Raw genomic sequence first — 14,240 nt, 5'->3', positions numbered from 1 at the left:
TGAATGTTGAGCTTTAAGCCAACTTTTTCACTCTCCACTTTCACTTTCATCAAGAGGCTTTTGAGTTCCTCTTCACTTTCTGCCATAAGGGTGGTGTCATCTGCATATCTGAAGTTATTGATATTTCTCCCGGCAATCTTGATTCCAGCTTGTGTTTCTTCCAGTCCAGCGTTTCTCATGATGTACTCTGCATATAAGTTAAATAAACGGGTGACAATATACAGCCTTGACATACTCCTTTTCCTATTTGGAACCAGTCTGTTGTTCCATGTCCAGTTCTAACTGTTGCTTCCTGACCTACATACAGATTTCTCAAGAGGCAGATCAGGTGGTCTGGTGTTCCCATCTCTTTCAGAATTTTCCACAGTTTATTGTGATCCACACAGTCAAAGGCTTTGGCATAGTCAATAAAGCAGAAATAGATGTTTTTCTGGAACTCTCTTGCTTTTTCCATGATCCAGTGGATGTTGGCAATTTGATCTCTGGTTCCTCTTCCTTTTCTAAAACCAGCTTGAACATCAGGAAGTTCACGGTTCACATATTGCTGAAGCCTGGCTTGAGAATTTTGAGCATTACTTTACTAGCGTGTGAGATGAGCGCAGTTGTTCGGTAGTTTGAGCATTCTTTGGCATTGCCTTTCTTTGGGATTGGAATGAAAACTGACCTTTTCCAGTCCTGTGGCCACTGCTGAGTTTTCCCAATTTGCTGGCATATTGAGTGCAGCACTTTCACAGCATCATCTTTCAGGATTTGGAATAGCTCAACTGGAATTCTATCACCTTCACTAGCTTTGTTCGTAGTGATGCTTTCTAAGGCCCACTAGACTTCACATTCCAGGATGTCTGGCTCTAGGTGAGGGATCACACCATCGTGATTATCTGGGTCGTGAAGATCTTTTTGTACAGTTCTTCTGTGTATTCTTGCCATCTTTTCTTAATATCTTCTGCTTCTGTTAGGTCCATACCATTGCTGTCCTTTATCGAGCCCATCTTTGCATGAAATGTTCCTTTGGCATCTCTGATTTTCTTGAAGAGATCTCTAGTCTTTCCCATTCTGTTGTTAAATGGGGACCCCAAAAGGCTTTTGGGCCCAGGAGGATTCCACAGGGTCCTGCTCAGTTTCCACAATACTTCTGTGAGGCAAGAGTCATGGCTAAATAAACCTGGTCCATTCTCCAAGTCGGGCTTCCCTGGTGGCTTAGGTGGTAAAGAATCTGCCAGCAATGCAGGAGACCTGGGTTCGATCCCTAGGTTGGGAAGATCGCCTGGAGAAGGAAATGGCAACGACTCCAGTATTCTTGCCTGGAGAATTTTATGGACAGAGGAGCCTGGCAGACTACAGTCTATGGGCTTGCCAAAGGTCGGAGGTGACTGAACAACTAACACTTTCACTTTCATGTCTAAGTCAGAAGAGCTCCCTCTTAGACACAACTAGGGGGGCAGGTGCGGTACAGCGCACTGATCTTAGAGATACAACTCCAGGTGCAAGTCTTCACTCAGATGCTGGTACGAAAGTTTGAACAAGTCGTGGAATCTGTCCCAGGCTGGGTCTTCACAACTGCAGAGCAGTACATCATGAGAGTTGAGTAGAATTAAGGAGTACAATGTATGTGAAAGCCCTTGGTAAACAATGGGGTGTTTTTACTTCATGTACCTGCAAGCGGTACAATGTCTTGCTGATTACGCTTGTCCAGGAAATCCTAGAATCCGGTTTACAACTATTGCTGCTAACTGAAGCAAACTGACTGAAACTGCCCACCCTGGCCGGGCACCATAGTAACAATATGCATGGGGTATAAGATAGGAGGTTCTAGAAAGGAACGGGGAACTAATAAGCCACCACCAACCAGAAGAGTTCCATAAAGGTAAAAGGAGACACTATATGCCCTGCCACCTCCCAGAGTCCTTTCTAGCACCCATCTTGGCTGAGCAATGCCTGAGCCAATAGGAAGGACTCTGAGTAGGAATGATTGGCCAAAGACAACCGGGAAACTAACCCCCTTACCAAAAACCAAGACTGCAAGCTGAACACCTGCAAGTTGAGCTGCCAGGCAAAGCAGTTCTTCTGTGTTCCCTTATCCTACTGCTCTCCGCCTGGGCGCCTCTTCCCAATAAAGTTTCTTGCTTTGTCAGCATGTACTGTCTCCTCTGACAATTCATTTCCAAGTGTTAGACAAGAGCCCACTTTCGGGCCCTGGAAGGAGCCCCCTTCCTGCAACGTTGGTAGGAAAAGTTATCTGCAAGAGCCACTCCAGAACTCCCTCCAGCAGAGTTTCTCTTTTTTGCTGGCTGATGAGAAGCTCTGAGCTGACTTTGGGACTCAGCTACACCAAGGCTGTAGATCTCTCTGGTTGTAGATCTCATCCCAGACTTTCTGGGTTTCACTGATTGTCTGGGTTTGATTTTATGTCTGTCTTAAATTCCTTTTTGGAACTTATATGGACAGAAAATCTGTCATTTTGCAATGGCATTACTAATGCCATTGTTTTGTCTAGTTTAAAACAAGGTTATGTTCATGATTTAAATACTTGATCATACTAAAATACAATACAATCACACTTGAGGTGAACTACAGGGAGCCGCCCAGCACCGCACCTGGCTGAAAAGGGATGGGCAAACGCTAATTTCACCTGAAATCCACCAGACTCTTCCAGACACAGGCATTTCGTGGCTGTACAAGAGTGTTAGAGGGACTTGACCAACTTCGCCAGAACAGTTCCGGTGGGGCGGGGATGTGGAGTGCGGAGCGCGGTGGAGGTGGGGCAAGACGGATCTCCGCGAACTCAAATGTGAGCTGCGCCGGAGCTTGTGAGGCTCGCGGACGAGTGGATGGATACCGTTTCAACAGAGCGGAAAGTGAGAGGCCGCGGTGGTAGGGAGCCTAGAGGTGGGCGCGGGGATTTTATTCTTTCTGGTGGAGACGGTGCTCCGTTTACCCACCAAGAAGTGTCACAGAGATTGGGAGTGAGAGATTGGGAGTGACGCGGTGCAAGGACGGGCTCCGACAGCCCGGGGCAGGTGACCTAGGCAGGAGAAAGGAAGTGCGGGCGCCACGGGCAAAAAACGTTGAGTCCACGCGGTTCTCCACGGAGAGAACCCCCTCCCCCCGCCCCACTTTTTTTTTTAATCAACTCGGGCCAACAAGAGGAAGTCTGGCCGGCTTGGGGGCTCCGCGTCCAAGGGAGAGAAACTGCACCACTCATCAGGGGCTTCCGAGTCACCCAGACTCCGTTCAAATACCAGCTCTTCCATTCAACTGATCACCCTACTTCGCCTCAGCTTCCCCGTCCTAAAAGTGGGGCTAATAACTGCACTGGTCTCTTAGGGCTGTTGTGACGAATAAATGGTACCACGTAAATAAAGCGTTTGTGCCTAATATCTATCATAGGCAGGGACTATGTCATTACTGTCACCTTGGGAATTCCTTGGTGGTCCAGTGGTTAGGCGGAGAAGGCAATGGCACTCCACTCCAGTACTCTTTTGCCTGGAAAGTCCCATGGACGGAGCAGCCTGGTAGGCTTCAGTCCATGGGGTCGCTAAGAGTTGGACACGACTGAGCGACTTCCCTTTCACTTCTCACTTTCGTGCATTGGAGAAGGAAATGGCAGCCCACTCCAGTGTTCCTGCCTGGAGAATCCCAGGAATGGGGGAGCCTGGTGGGCTGCTGTCTATGGGGTCGCACAGAGTCGGACACGACTGAAGCGACTTAGCAGCAGCAGCCAGTGTTTAGGACTTTGGAGCTTCCGTTGGAAGGGACATTGAGTTCCATCCCTGATCGAGGATCTAAGATCCTAAAAGGTTCAGTTGTCCCCCTAAAGACCACAAAGATGCTGGCGCCAAGCTGTGCTCAGGACAAGACCCAGGAGATGGGCGGGGGTTGGTGGTGAAGTGGGCGGGTTCGACCCAAGCTCTCGCGGCTTTCTCTACCCCGGGTTGGTGCCTAGGGCTGGACAATCGGCTGGGAGGCTGCCGGGCTCCACCAGCCCAGGGCGTCCGAGGCGGCGGGATTCATGATGACTTCGTTCGGGTGAGTGTCTCTAGAGCAGAGGTCAGTCTTGGCCAGCCAGACGCGCCTTCGGAGAGCGGCCAAGTGCGGGGCCCGCGGACGCCAGGGTCAAGGGAGGGGGCAGCCGGTCTCTAAATTAAGTCCAGTCCGCCGCCTATTTAGGTGGGGCAGCTAGGAGACAGTGCCTGGGGACACTGATGAGAACCCTTGCATATTCTCGACCGCTACGCTCTGGGGAACACTGGTTTTAGAGGTGGAAATGGAAAATTTGACGTGGAGGTTGCTTCTCGAGCCTGGAGTGCGTAGCGCGGTGTTGCCGAGCGTGCGGGAGCGGCCTGGAACCCGAAAGCTCTGAACAGGGCTGGGAGGTGTGGTTCCCCGGGGTGTGGGACCCCGGCGCGGAGACCGCCAGCTCTGGGCAGTCGGAAACTGCGGCTGCGTCCCTTATGGAGCTTCAGAAAACAGCCTGGGGTTTAGGAGTCAGAGATTTTGAAAAGTCGGTTCTCAGGTCCAGGCGACAGTCTCGAGGCAGAGTGTTTATTTTGTGGCTCCGGGTGCTAAATCCTCTAAGGAATAGCGTAATAATTAACAGGGGAAAAAATAGACTTGGAGGGCTCATTTAGTTTTTATAAACCAGGAAGAAGGATCAGAAATACAATTTGTGCCTTTTTATCCCCAAAGTTTACTTTCTTTGTATTTTTAAAAACTAAAACGATCATTTAATGCTAACAAGGAAGGCGTCTTCCGGCAATACAAAAACGTGTTGGTGGGATGATGTTTTATGGGCATTAACATGAAGCGCAGTTTGTAAGCGCTTCAGATGGTAAAGGATCCGCTTGCGATGCGGGAGACCCAGGTTGGATCTCTGGGTGGGGAAGACCCCCTGGAGAAAGGAATGGCTACCTACTCGGTATTCTTGCCTGGGGAATCCCACGGACAGAGGAGCCTCGTCCAGGGGGGTTGCAAGAAATCGGACACAACTGAGTGACTAACACTTTCACGTTCACTTTTGTGGCTGAGCGAAGAGAGGAGGTAGCCCTTTCATCGCAGAAAGACCTCTCCCCTTCCTTAGCCAGAGACTTCCCTCATCCCACATTCCTTGATGAGTGAGAAGGAGCCCTGGCACCAGGCTCCCAACTGGTGCCAAGGAATTTAAAGCTGGCAAGTCCTCAACAAACTTGACTTTCCCTTCACATATGGACCGCTGGAATTGTGAACAAAAGGTCTGGGTTTTGCCTGATATTTTTGCTGTTTATACCTCTGTAATAGTAAGGCTGCTGACTCGTGTGGCCTTGGGGAACTAAAGTTTTTTCCTCAGAAGAAACTATTTCTTTCTTTCTTTTTTTATTTTATTTTTTAACTTTACAATATTGTATTGGTTTTGCCATATATCAACATGAATCCGCCACTATTTAACCTTTGCCTTTTTAGTTTTCTTTTTTATTAAAAAAATACCTGACTCTGAAATAGATATTTCTGATTTTTGTCCCTCTGTGATAGGATAGTTCACTCCAACACACCATGCTACTGCTACTGCTGAGTTGCTTCAGTCGTGTCCGACTCTGTGCAACCCCATAGATGGCAGCGCACCAGGCTCCCCTGTCCCTGGGATTCTCCAGGCAAGAACACTGGAGTGGGTTGCCATTTCCTTCTCCAATGCATGAAAGTGAAAAGTGAAAGTGAACACACCCCACCTACCCAAGAAACAATCGCCATAGTAGCATGCAGTGAAACTCAGTAAATGTTGGTCGGTAAATTCCTTTCATCCACTGTGGAGCACTTATTTGTTATGAATAGGCCCTGTTCTAGATTGTACCACTAGAGTTCACCTCAGCACTCTTTGAAGTGTCATGTCCAAGCTACAGTTGTGGAAATGGAGAATAAAGGTTGTCCAAGGGCTACATTGAAAGGAGCAGGTTGGAATCTAACTCTGAGGATAGTCAGTACTTTTTTGATTTATTCATAGCATTTCATTCCACAAAAGTTTGATAATCTTACCATGTGAGAGGCGTTATACCAGGAACGGGAATACAACTGTCCTGACCTCTTGGGGAAGTTATGACTCTAGCATATTTGACATCATCAGTTGATCATTTTTTAATACCCTTCTCTACAGGACAGAATTATCTTCAGTAATAATATATAATGCCAATGATAATTACTATTGTCTTGCTTTCTTTTCATTTGCAGACAATTAGAAATAAACAGCAATTTTTAAAGATATTCAAATTGGGTAAAATAATTTATATATGAATTAATTCAGTTCAGTTCAGTTCAGTTGCTCAGTCTTGCCCGACTCTTTGTGACCCCATGAATTGCAGCATGCCAGGCCTCCCTGTCTATCACCAACTCCCGGAGTTCACCCAAACTCATGGCCATCGAGTTGGTGATGCCATCCAACCATCTCATCCTCTGTCATCCCCTTCTCCTCCTGCCCCCAATCCCTCCCGGCATCAGAGTCTTTTCCAATGAGTCAACTTTTCGCATGAGGTGGCCAAAGTATTGGAGTTTCACCTTCAGCATCAGTCCTTCCAATGAACACCCAGGGCTGATCTCCTTTAGGATGGACTGGTTGGATCTCCTTGCAGTCCAAGGGACTCTCAAGAGTCTTCTCCAACAACACAGTTCAAAAGCATCAATTCTTCGGCGCTCAGCTTTCTTCACCGTCCAACTCTCACATCCATACATGACCACAGGAAAAACCATAGCCTTGACTAGACGGACCTTTGTTGGCAAAGTAATGTCTCTGCTTTTGAATATGCTATCTAGGTTGGTCATAACTTTCCTTCCAAGGAGTAAGCGTCTTTTAATTTCATGGCTTCAGTCACCATCTGCAGTGATTTTGGAGCCCCCCAAAATAAAATCTGACACTGTTTCCACTGTTTCCCCATCTATTTCCCATGAAGTGATGGGACCAGATGCCATGATCTTAGTTTTGGTAAATTCATACCAAACAAAATATACTTGGCAGTTTGCACTGTTTTTGCTATTTTAAATTTTAAACACAAATGAAAAACTCAAGTGGTCACCACTAAAGATAGAAGTAACCAGAAGCTTGGTTGTATCTTTAAAATCATTGTGCTATTAGTGTCTATTTTACGTCTGTTGCTTAAATGGAGAAATGGGCTTAAGGAATTCTGAATACTTATTCTGATTGAACATTTACTCCTGTGAATCTATGTAGCTGAGCCAGGTATGTGTTGGGAACCAGCTGTGCCTGTGCCTGTGAGTTCTTCAGATTAACTTGCACATAGAATAACTTTTATTAAAGATAAGTAATGTGCTAATTTGAAGCTCATCTGTATTATTATTATCTTATTAAAATTTTTATTGAGGCATAGTTGATGTACAATAAGTTTCAAGTGTGCAACATTTTGTTGTTCAGTTCCTCAGTGGTGTCTGACTCTTTCACACCCCAGGGACTGCAGCATGCCAAGCTTTCCTGTCCTTCACCACCTCCCAGAGCTTGCTGGACTCATGTCCATTGAGTCGGTGACACCATCCAACCATCTTGTCCTTTGTCATCCACTTCTCCTCCTGCCTTCAATCTTTCCCAGCATCAGGGTCTTTTCTATAGTGCTGATGAATTTTAAAGATTATATTCCATTTATATTTATTATAAAATATTGGCTATATTTCCTGTATTGTACTATAAGTCCTTGTAAAAGCTCATCTATATTATCAAGAACCATAGTAATTGTGTAGAACTTAGATCAGCAATTCTTGGTCTTTTTGGTCTCAGGACCCTTTTAATGCTTAGAAATTATTGAGGACCCCAGAGAACTTTTGTTTAGGTGGGTTGTATCTATTCCTATCACCATATTAAAAATTAAAGCTGTGAAAAATCTAAAAATACATAAAGCCACTAAAAATAATAATCATAAACCTATCCAATGGAAACATAACACATTTTAATGAAATAACTGTGATGAGTTGAAGACTCTACTGGGGCTGATGGCTGGATCCACTTCCTAGCTCACTCAAGTGCCTGTTGGCTGGGGACTTTAGTTCCTCCCCACGTGGCTCTGTATGGGCAACTCACAGCAGAGCAGTGGGCTTTTCCAGAGCAGATCCTCTGAGAATGGGTCACCAAGGTGATAGTCACAGAGTCTTTCATTAGCAGTCTCAGAAGTGACCTATGTTGTTTTCATACTGGCCGCCCAGACTCGTGTGGGAAGGGGCTTCTCCCACTCTGTGCTGTTATTGGCCAGGGTGGAAAGGGCTACACAAAGGTGTGACTGCTTGGAAGCTGAGACCATCCAAAGGCCACCCGGGAGACTGGCTACCACGGGACTTCGGTGTTTATTTTCATGAATGAGACTGGCTGTGATTTTTTTCTTTAAAAAAACGTTTTTTAATATTTGTTTTTATTTATTTGGCTGCTGTGGGCCCTAGTTGTGACATTAGAGCTCTTAGTTGTGGTGTGTGGAATCTCATTCCCCCACCAGGGATCAAACTCGGGTCTCCTGCATTGGGAGCTTAGAGTCTTAGCCACGGAACCACCAGGAAAGTCCCTCTTTCTTTCTTATACCTTTGTAAGGTTTTGGTGAAACGTTTATGCTGTTTCGTAAGTTATAGTTTTTGTCCTATTCTTTGGAAGAATAGGAAGTCAACTGAAAATGAAAATTTGGCTTATAGAATTATTCAGAATTTTCTATTTTTCCTTGTGTCAGTTTTTTAAAGCTGCATTCTTCTCTAAGAACTTGCTTATTTTCTCTAAATTTTCAAGTTTAGTGTTACAAAATTACTCATTTATATTCTCTTATTACTTCCGTAATAGCTTTAAGTTTCAAGTGATGCTCCCAACATTCCTGACTTTGGTGATTTGTGCCTGCTCTTGTTTTTATCTCAATTCCTTCCAATGAGCTTATTACTTTTATAAGGGATTCCCTGGTGGCTCAGATGGTAAAGAATCCACCTGCAATGCAGGAGACCCAGGTTCGATCCAGGGAAGATCCCCTGGAGAAGGGAATGGCAACCCACTCCAGTATTCTTGCCTGGAGAATCCCATGGACAGAGGAGTCTGGTGGGCTACAGTACATGGAGGTCACAAAGAGTCCAACTAACACTTTCACTTTTAAAGTAAAACAGCTTTTGGCTTCCATGATACTTTGAAGTACATGTTCCCTATTTCATTATTTTCTGCTCTCATATTTATTATTTTCTTCTTCCTACTTTATTTTGAGCCTAATTTAACTGATCTTTTTCTTATTTCTGAGGTAGATGTTTGACTTCCTGACTCTCAGATTTTCTTCTTTTCTAATAGAGATATTCAAAGGCATAAATTTCTTTGTGAGTATTGTTTTTTAGCTGCTTTCCAGTGGTGTTGATTTGTGGTATTTTCACTGTCATGTAATTCAAACAAATGTTAATTTCCATCGTGATTTTTTCTTTGACCCATGGTTATTTAGAAGTGCATTTCTGAATTTTTAAAAGCAAGGATTTTCTAGTTATCTTTTTATTGTTCACTGCCAACTTAATTGCATTAGGGTTAGAAAATATACTCTATATTACTGAAATTCTTTGAAATTTTGGACACTTGTTTAATGACCCAGCATATGTTCAGTTTTTGTAAATGTTCTGTGTATGTTTGGAAGAAATTCATATTCTGCAGTCATTACATGTAGGGCTTTATATAGTCCATTTATATTGTTTGCTGATTGTCTGCTTCAAATCATCTAAATGCTTATTAATTTTTTGATTACTTTGTTGATCAGGTTAAAGTCTCTCTCACCATAATTGTGAATACATCTGTTTCTCCTTGTAATTCTTTCTGTATTTTGCCTTATATATTTTAAGGGTATGTTATTAGAATAAAGAATTGTTATCTCTTTCTGTGAGCTGAGTATTTTATAACGAGGTATTCCTCTATCTGTGGTTTTGCTTGATATCTCTATATTAATATCAAATGAAGTAGGCTTAACTTGATATTAAGTCAACTTCCTTTAATATTAATATAGAGATAGCAACTTTATCTTGGTTACACTTAGTGTATTTATCTTCCTTTTTACTCTCAACATTTCTATATCATTTTGTTTTGATGTATCTCTTGCAAACCACATATATTTGGATTTCTTCTTTCCATCTAGTCTGATTACCTTAGGTTTTAATTGGAGCATTTAATCAATTTATGTAATTATTGGGTGAGATGGTTAGATAGCATCACTGACTCAATGAACATGAATTTGAGCAAACTTGGGGAGTAGTGGAGGACAGAGAAACCTGGCGTGCTGCAGTCCATGGGGGTCACAAAGAGTTGGACACGACTTAGTGACTGAATAGCAACAATTATTGATAGAGTTGGTTTAAATCTAACATCTCAGTGAGTGCTTTCTATTTGTTCTGCCTGGTCTATATTCTTTTCTCTCTTCTTGTACTTTTGGAATTGATTTTTTTTTTTTATTATCCCATTTTCCTATCTATTAACTTTATTATTTGTATTTTATTTCTGCAGTAGTTACACTATAGATTATAAGGTTCTTGACCTATCAAAGTCTAAAATGTTGTTTTTAAAAATTACTTAATTCTTATTTTATTTATTTTCATTTTTTGGCTGTGCCACGTGGCATGTGGGATCTTAGTTCCCCAATCAGTGATCAAACTCATGTTGCCTACATTGGAAGAGCAGAGTCTTAACCGCTGGACCACCAGGGAAGTCCTTTCTTGGTTTTTCTAATCTTCTTCCCAGGGAAATGTGAAGACCTTAGAACACTTTTAGTCTGTTTACTCCTTTCCTGACTTATATGTCATTACTTTACCCTTTTTTGGTTCTGTTGTGTTTTAAGATTTTCTTATTGTTTCTTACTGTTACTAAACAAAACAGTATTATTTTATATAGTCAGTAGTCATCTAGACTTACCCACTTTTCAGTTTTATTTCTCTTCCTTATTTCTTTATGATCTTCCTTCTGGAGTAATTTACCTTTAGTAGTTATTTTAGTACAAGTATGCTGGTGATCAGTTCCCTCAAATGTTGCTTGTCTAGAAACACCTTTATGGGCACCTTCATTTTTTAATAGTCCTGGTGATATCAAAGATATTTCAGTATCTCTGGCTTCTCATATTGCCGGGGTCCTGCCCCGGTTGGATCCAGGGATTCCCTAGGGAGGATGACGTCGGCGACTGAGAGAAATAGAGAAAGAGATAAGGAAAGAATTTTGCAGTTAAGAAAATAGAGGAGAGAAAAGAGGCTGATATTCCTTGGTTTACGCAGAAAGCCAATAAAGCCCCAGCACGGGACTTGCTCTGTTCACGTAGGCTGCAGGCACCCTCTCGAATAGCTGAAGGTGCCCCACCTTAGGCACCTCCTCCAGTGGGTCTTAGAAGTCCAGGCAGGAAAGTGAATGCAAAGGGCCCCTGCACTCCAGGGAATCAGCCTAAAAGGAAAAGGAAAGAGAAAGAAGGACATGGGGAGCCCAAGCCTGATGAGCATGGCCCACACTTTATTTTCCAAAGTAGTTTTTTTGTTTTGTTTTGTTTTTATTTATTTCTTTGACCGTGTTAGGTCTTAGTTGCAGCATGTGGGATCTACTTCCCTGACCAGGGATCGAACCCCTGGCCCCCTGCTTTGGGAGCATGGAGTCTTAGCCACTGGACCACCAGGGAAATCCCTCCAAAGTAGTTTTTATACCTCAAGTTGTGCATAGAGGATAATGGTTGGGGGGTGGGGGTAGAGTCATGCAAGGTCAGCTGTCCTTGATCCTTATCGAAGCCAGGCTTTCTTTCTGCAAACTTATCATATGCAAAAGCTTTAGGTGATTTACATCATCTTCTGGCCAGGAGGCCTGTTAACATTTTATGACCCTTTCTTCAGAAAACTTATTTTTCTCTAAAGGTGATTATTCTAAAGTCAGGCGCCACCCTCTGAAAGTATTAGATAAAGTTGCATTCCTATAGGGCAAAAGTGTGGTGGGCTATAACAAGAAAAGAATTAACTCAAGGGTCCAAGGTTACAAACATTAAAGCTACTACTTACATTTCTATATACCAACTATATTAATCAATACACTCCCAGGGACACAGTAGGTAAGGGATATGGAAACTTGGCAGCAAGCATTAGCTTAACAAAGAAATCCTCTACTAGTTCTAACAATTTTAACTCTCTGAGAAGCTCTGCATTGTTAGAATATCTTAAGCTTCCCATGCCTCTCGTGGTTGGGAGGCTGTGAGCAATCACATGTGTATCTGCAGGAGTCCGAACAAACCTGTCAAGCAAGCTAGAAAGTCATCAGAGGGGTTTGAATGGAAACACTCCTATTATGCCCAGGAGACTTATTAACTAGAGTTTTAAGTTGATTTTCTTACAGAGAAAGGTGGTCAGGGATAGCCCTCTGTTAATGTCAGAAGAGTTGGTGAAAGTCGTGAAATAGTAAAACAGACAGATTCTGGTTTTGGGGTAGACGCTCAGGTAGATCCGGGGTGGTGGGGGGGGCCCTCGAGCCCTGATCACCTTGCCCGTCAGGGCTCTCCTGCATGACCTTGTCATGGGTGGGAACTCCCGTGCTGGCTCCTGGCACCATATATCCTGTTGGAAAATTAACTAGCAACTTCTTTTAAAGATAATCTTTTATGGCTGCTTTTAAGATTATCTTCTTGTATTTTATTTGTTTTTTGAAAAGCACTTGTTTAATTTTATGCATCTCCCACCATATGGCTTCAAGCTACCACGACAAAAGCCCCACCACACCTTAAATCTCCTCAGCTCTTCTGCTGAAGAATTTGGCCATCTTTGGCTGCTTTGGGAAATTCCCATTCCCCAGAACTTCTGAGTAGCCCAATCGCACCACACCCATGCTAGGGCTCACCCCAGTCTTGTTCTTGGCAGCATTTAACTGTGTCTCCTCACTGACCAAGATCCATGTTTTATCAAGGTTGACAGTTGGGCAGAAGCTCTGGTTCCTCTTTAAGTAGTAATGCCTCACCAATTTTGTGTGACTGGGGAGAGAAGGCAACCATTTTCATTACTTTACTATGATTAAAAAGCTATGTTTATCATCTTCACAGCCCATCTCCCCCATTATAGTGTAAGTTGTTCACTCATGCAAAAGAGTGACATAGCAGGTACTCCACTTTTCAAATAAAACAAATCTTCAAAAAGCCACCAAAGCTATCAAGTGGAAAAGACTAGTTTTTTCATGGAACCAGAGTAAGTCACTAAGAAGGTCAGAGGCAGTGCCAAGACTAGAATTCAGGTCCCTTGATAGCTTCTATAGCTGTTACTCCTGTAACAGAGGTCTCCTAAACCTCCCCCTAGCTTGCGGGCATGCATGGATCTAACAGTTGTGTAGGTCAGTCTGATGCATGTCACTAACCTAGTGACTGTGTCGTGAGGGCCACAGCCAGTGACTAAGGTCAGCAGTTACTTTTGGAGGACTCCACTGCACTCAGGCAGTAGCTGATACCCAAGAGTGACTCTAGCCCTGATTCTCCTTATGTTTTAATTTTTACTATAATGCTTTTTGGTGTGTATTTATGTTTAATTTTCTTCCTTGTGGCTTAAATAGAACTTCACAAAAGCTCCTTCATTAGTTCTGAAAATTTTCAGTCATTTTTCTTCAAGTATTCCTCTGTCCCAGTCCCTCTTCTCCAGTACTCGAATACTTACTGTTTCCTCTGTGTCTTTGATTCTTTTAGTAATTTGAGATCTTTTGTTCCTATATTATCCATTTTGGCAGTTATTTTATTTTGCTTTTTATTGAAGTATAGTTGATTTACAATGTTTCAGGTATACAGCAAAATGATTCAGTTATACATATACATACATAAAAAAGTAGAGCTGGAAAACCAATAAGGTAGATAAGTGAAGTGAAAGTCGCTCAGTCATGACTGACCCTTTGCAACCCCATGGACTATACCGTTCATGGAATTCTCCAGGTACTGGAGTTGGGTAGCCTTTCCTTTCTCCAGTGGATCTTCCCGACCCAGAAATCGAACCGGGGTCTCCTGCATTGCAGGCAGATTCTTTACCAACTGAGCTATCAGAGAAATCCCAAGGTAGATAAACTGGTATACTAAGAATGTCATAGCAAGCTCTGTGAGAATGTTTGGAGGTAGTGTTGTAGGAAGTGGGGAGGGGCCCTACAGGACCCCAAGAGTGGGCTCTTGTCTAACACTCAGAAAAGAATTGTCCAAGGAGACACGTGCTGACCAAGCAAGAGATTTTATTGGAAAGGGCACCCGGGTGGAGAGCAGTAGGGTAAGGGAACCCAGGAGAACTGCTCTGCTGCGTGGCTCACA

The 14,240-nt window shown here is 43.4% G+C and overlaps 1 protein-coding gene and 1 non-coding gene across 2 annotated transcripts in view; one reads left to right on the top strand and one right to left on the bottom strand.

Moving 5' to 3' along the window:
• The first annotated feature begins 3,945 nt into the window (after positions 1-3,945).
• The window catches only part of B4GALNT2 (beta-1,4-N-acetyl-galactosaminyltransferase 2 (SID blood group)), a 73,612-nt gene continuing 63,317 nt past the window's right edge, over positions 3,946-14,240 (top strand). Inside the window, exon 1 of the mRNA XM_005890348.3 lies at positions 3,946-4,026. Coding sequence (XP_005890410.2) covers positions 4,010-4,026 — 17 coding nt within the window. The 5' untranslated portion in view covers positions 3,946-4,009. The remainder of the gene's footprint in view (positions 4,027-14,240) is intronic.
• Positions 13,303-13,428, bottom strand: LOC138984004 (small nucleolar RNA SNORA3/SNORA45 family). Its single transcript, XR_011461365.1, has one exon. It is a non-coding gene; the product is annotated as a small nucleolar RNA SNORA3/SNORA45 family (small nucleolar RNA).

Source organism: Bos mutus, chromosome 19 (genome assembly GCF_027580195.1).
Source record: "Bos mutus isolate GX-2022 chromosome 19, NWIPB_WYAK_1.1, whole genome shotgun sequence".
NCBI classification, from domain to species: Eukaryota; Metazoa; Chordata; class Mammalia; order Artiodactyla; family Bovidae; genus Bos; species Bos mutus.
Note: the sequence above shows the minus strand (reverse complement) of the source record. Positions and strands in the feature narration are given on the sequence as shown.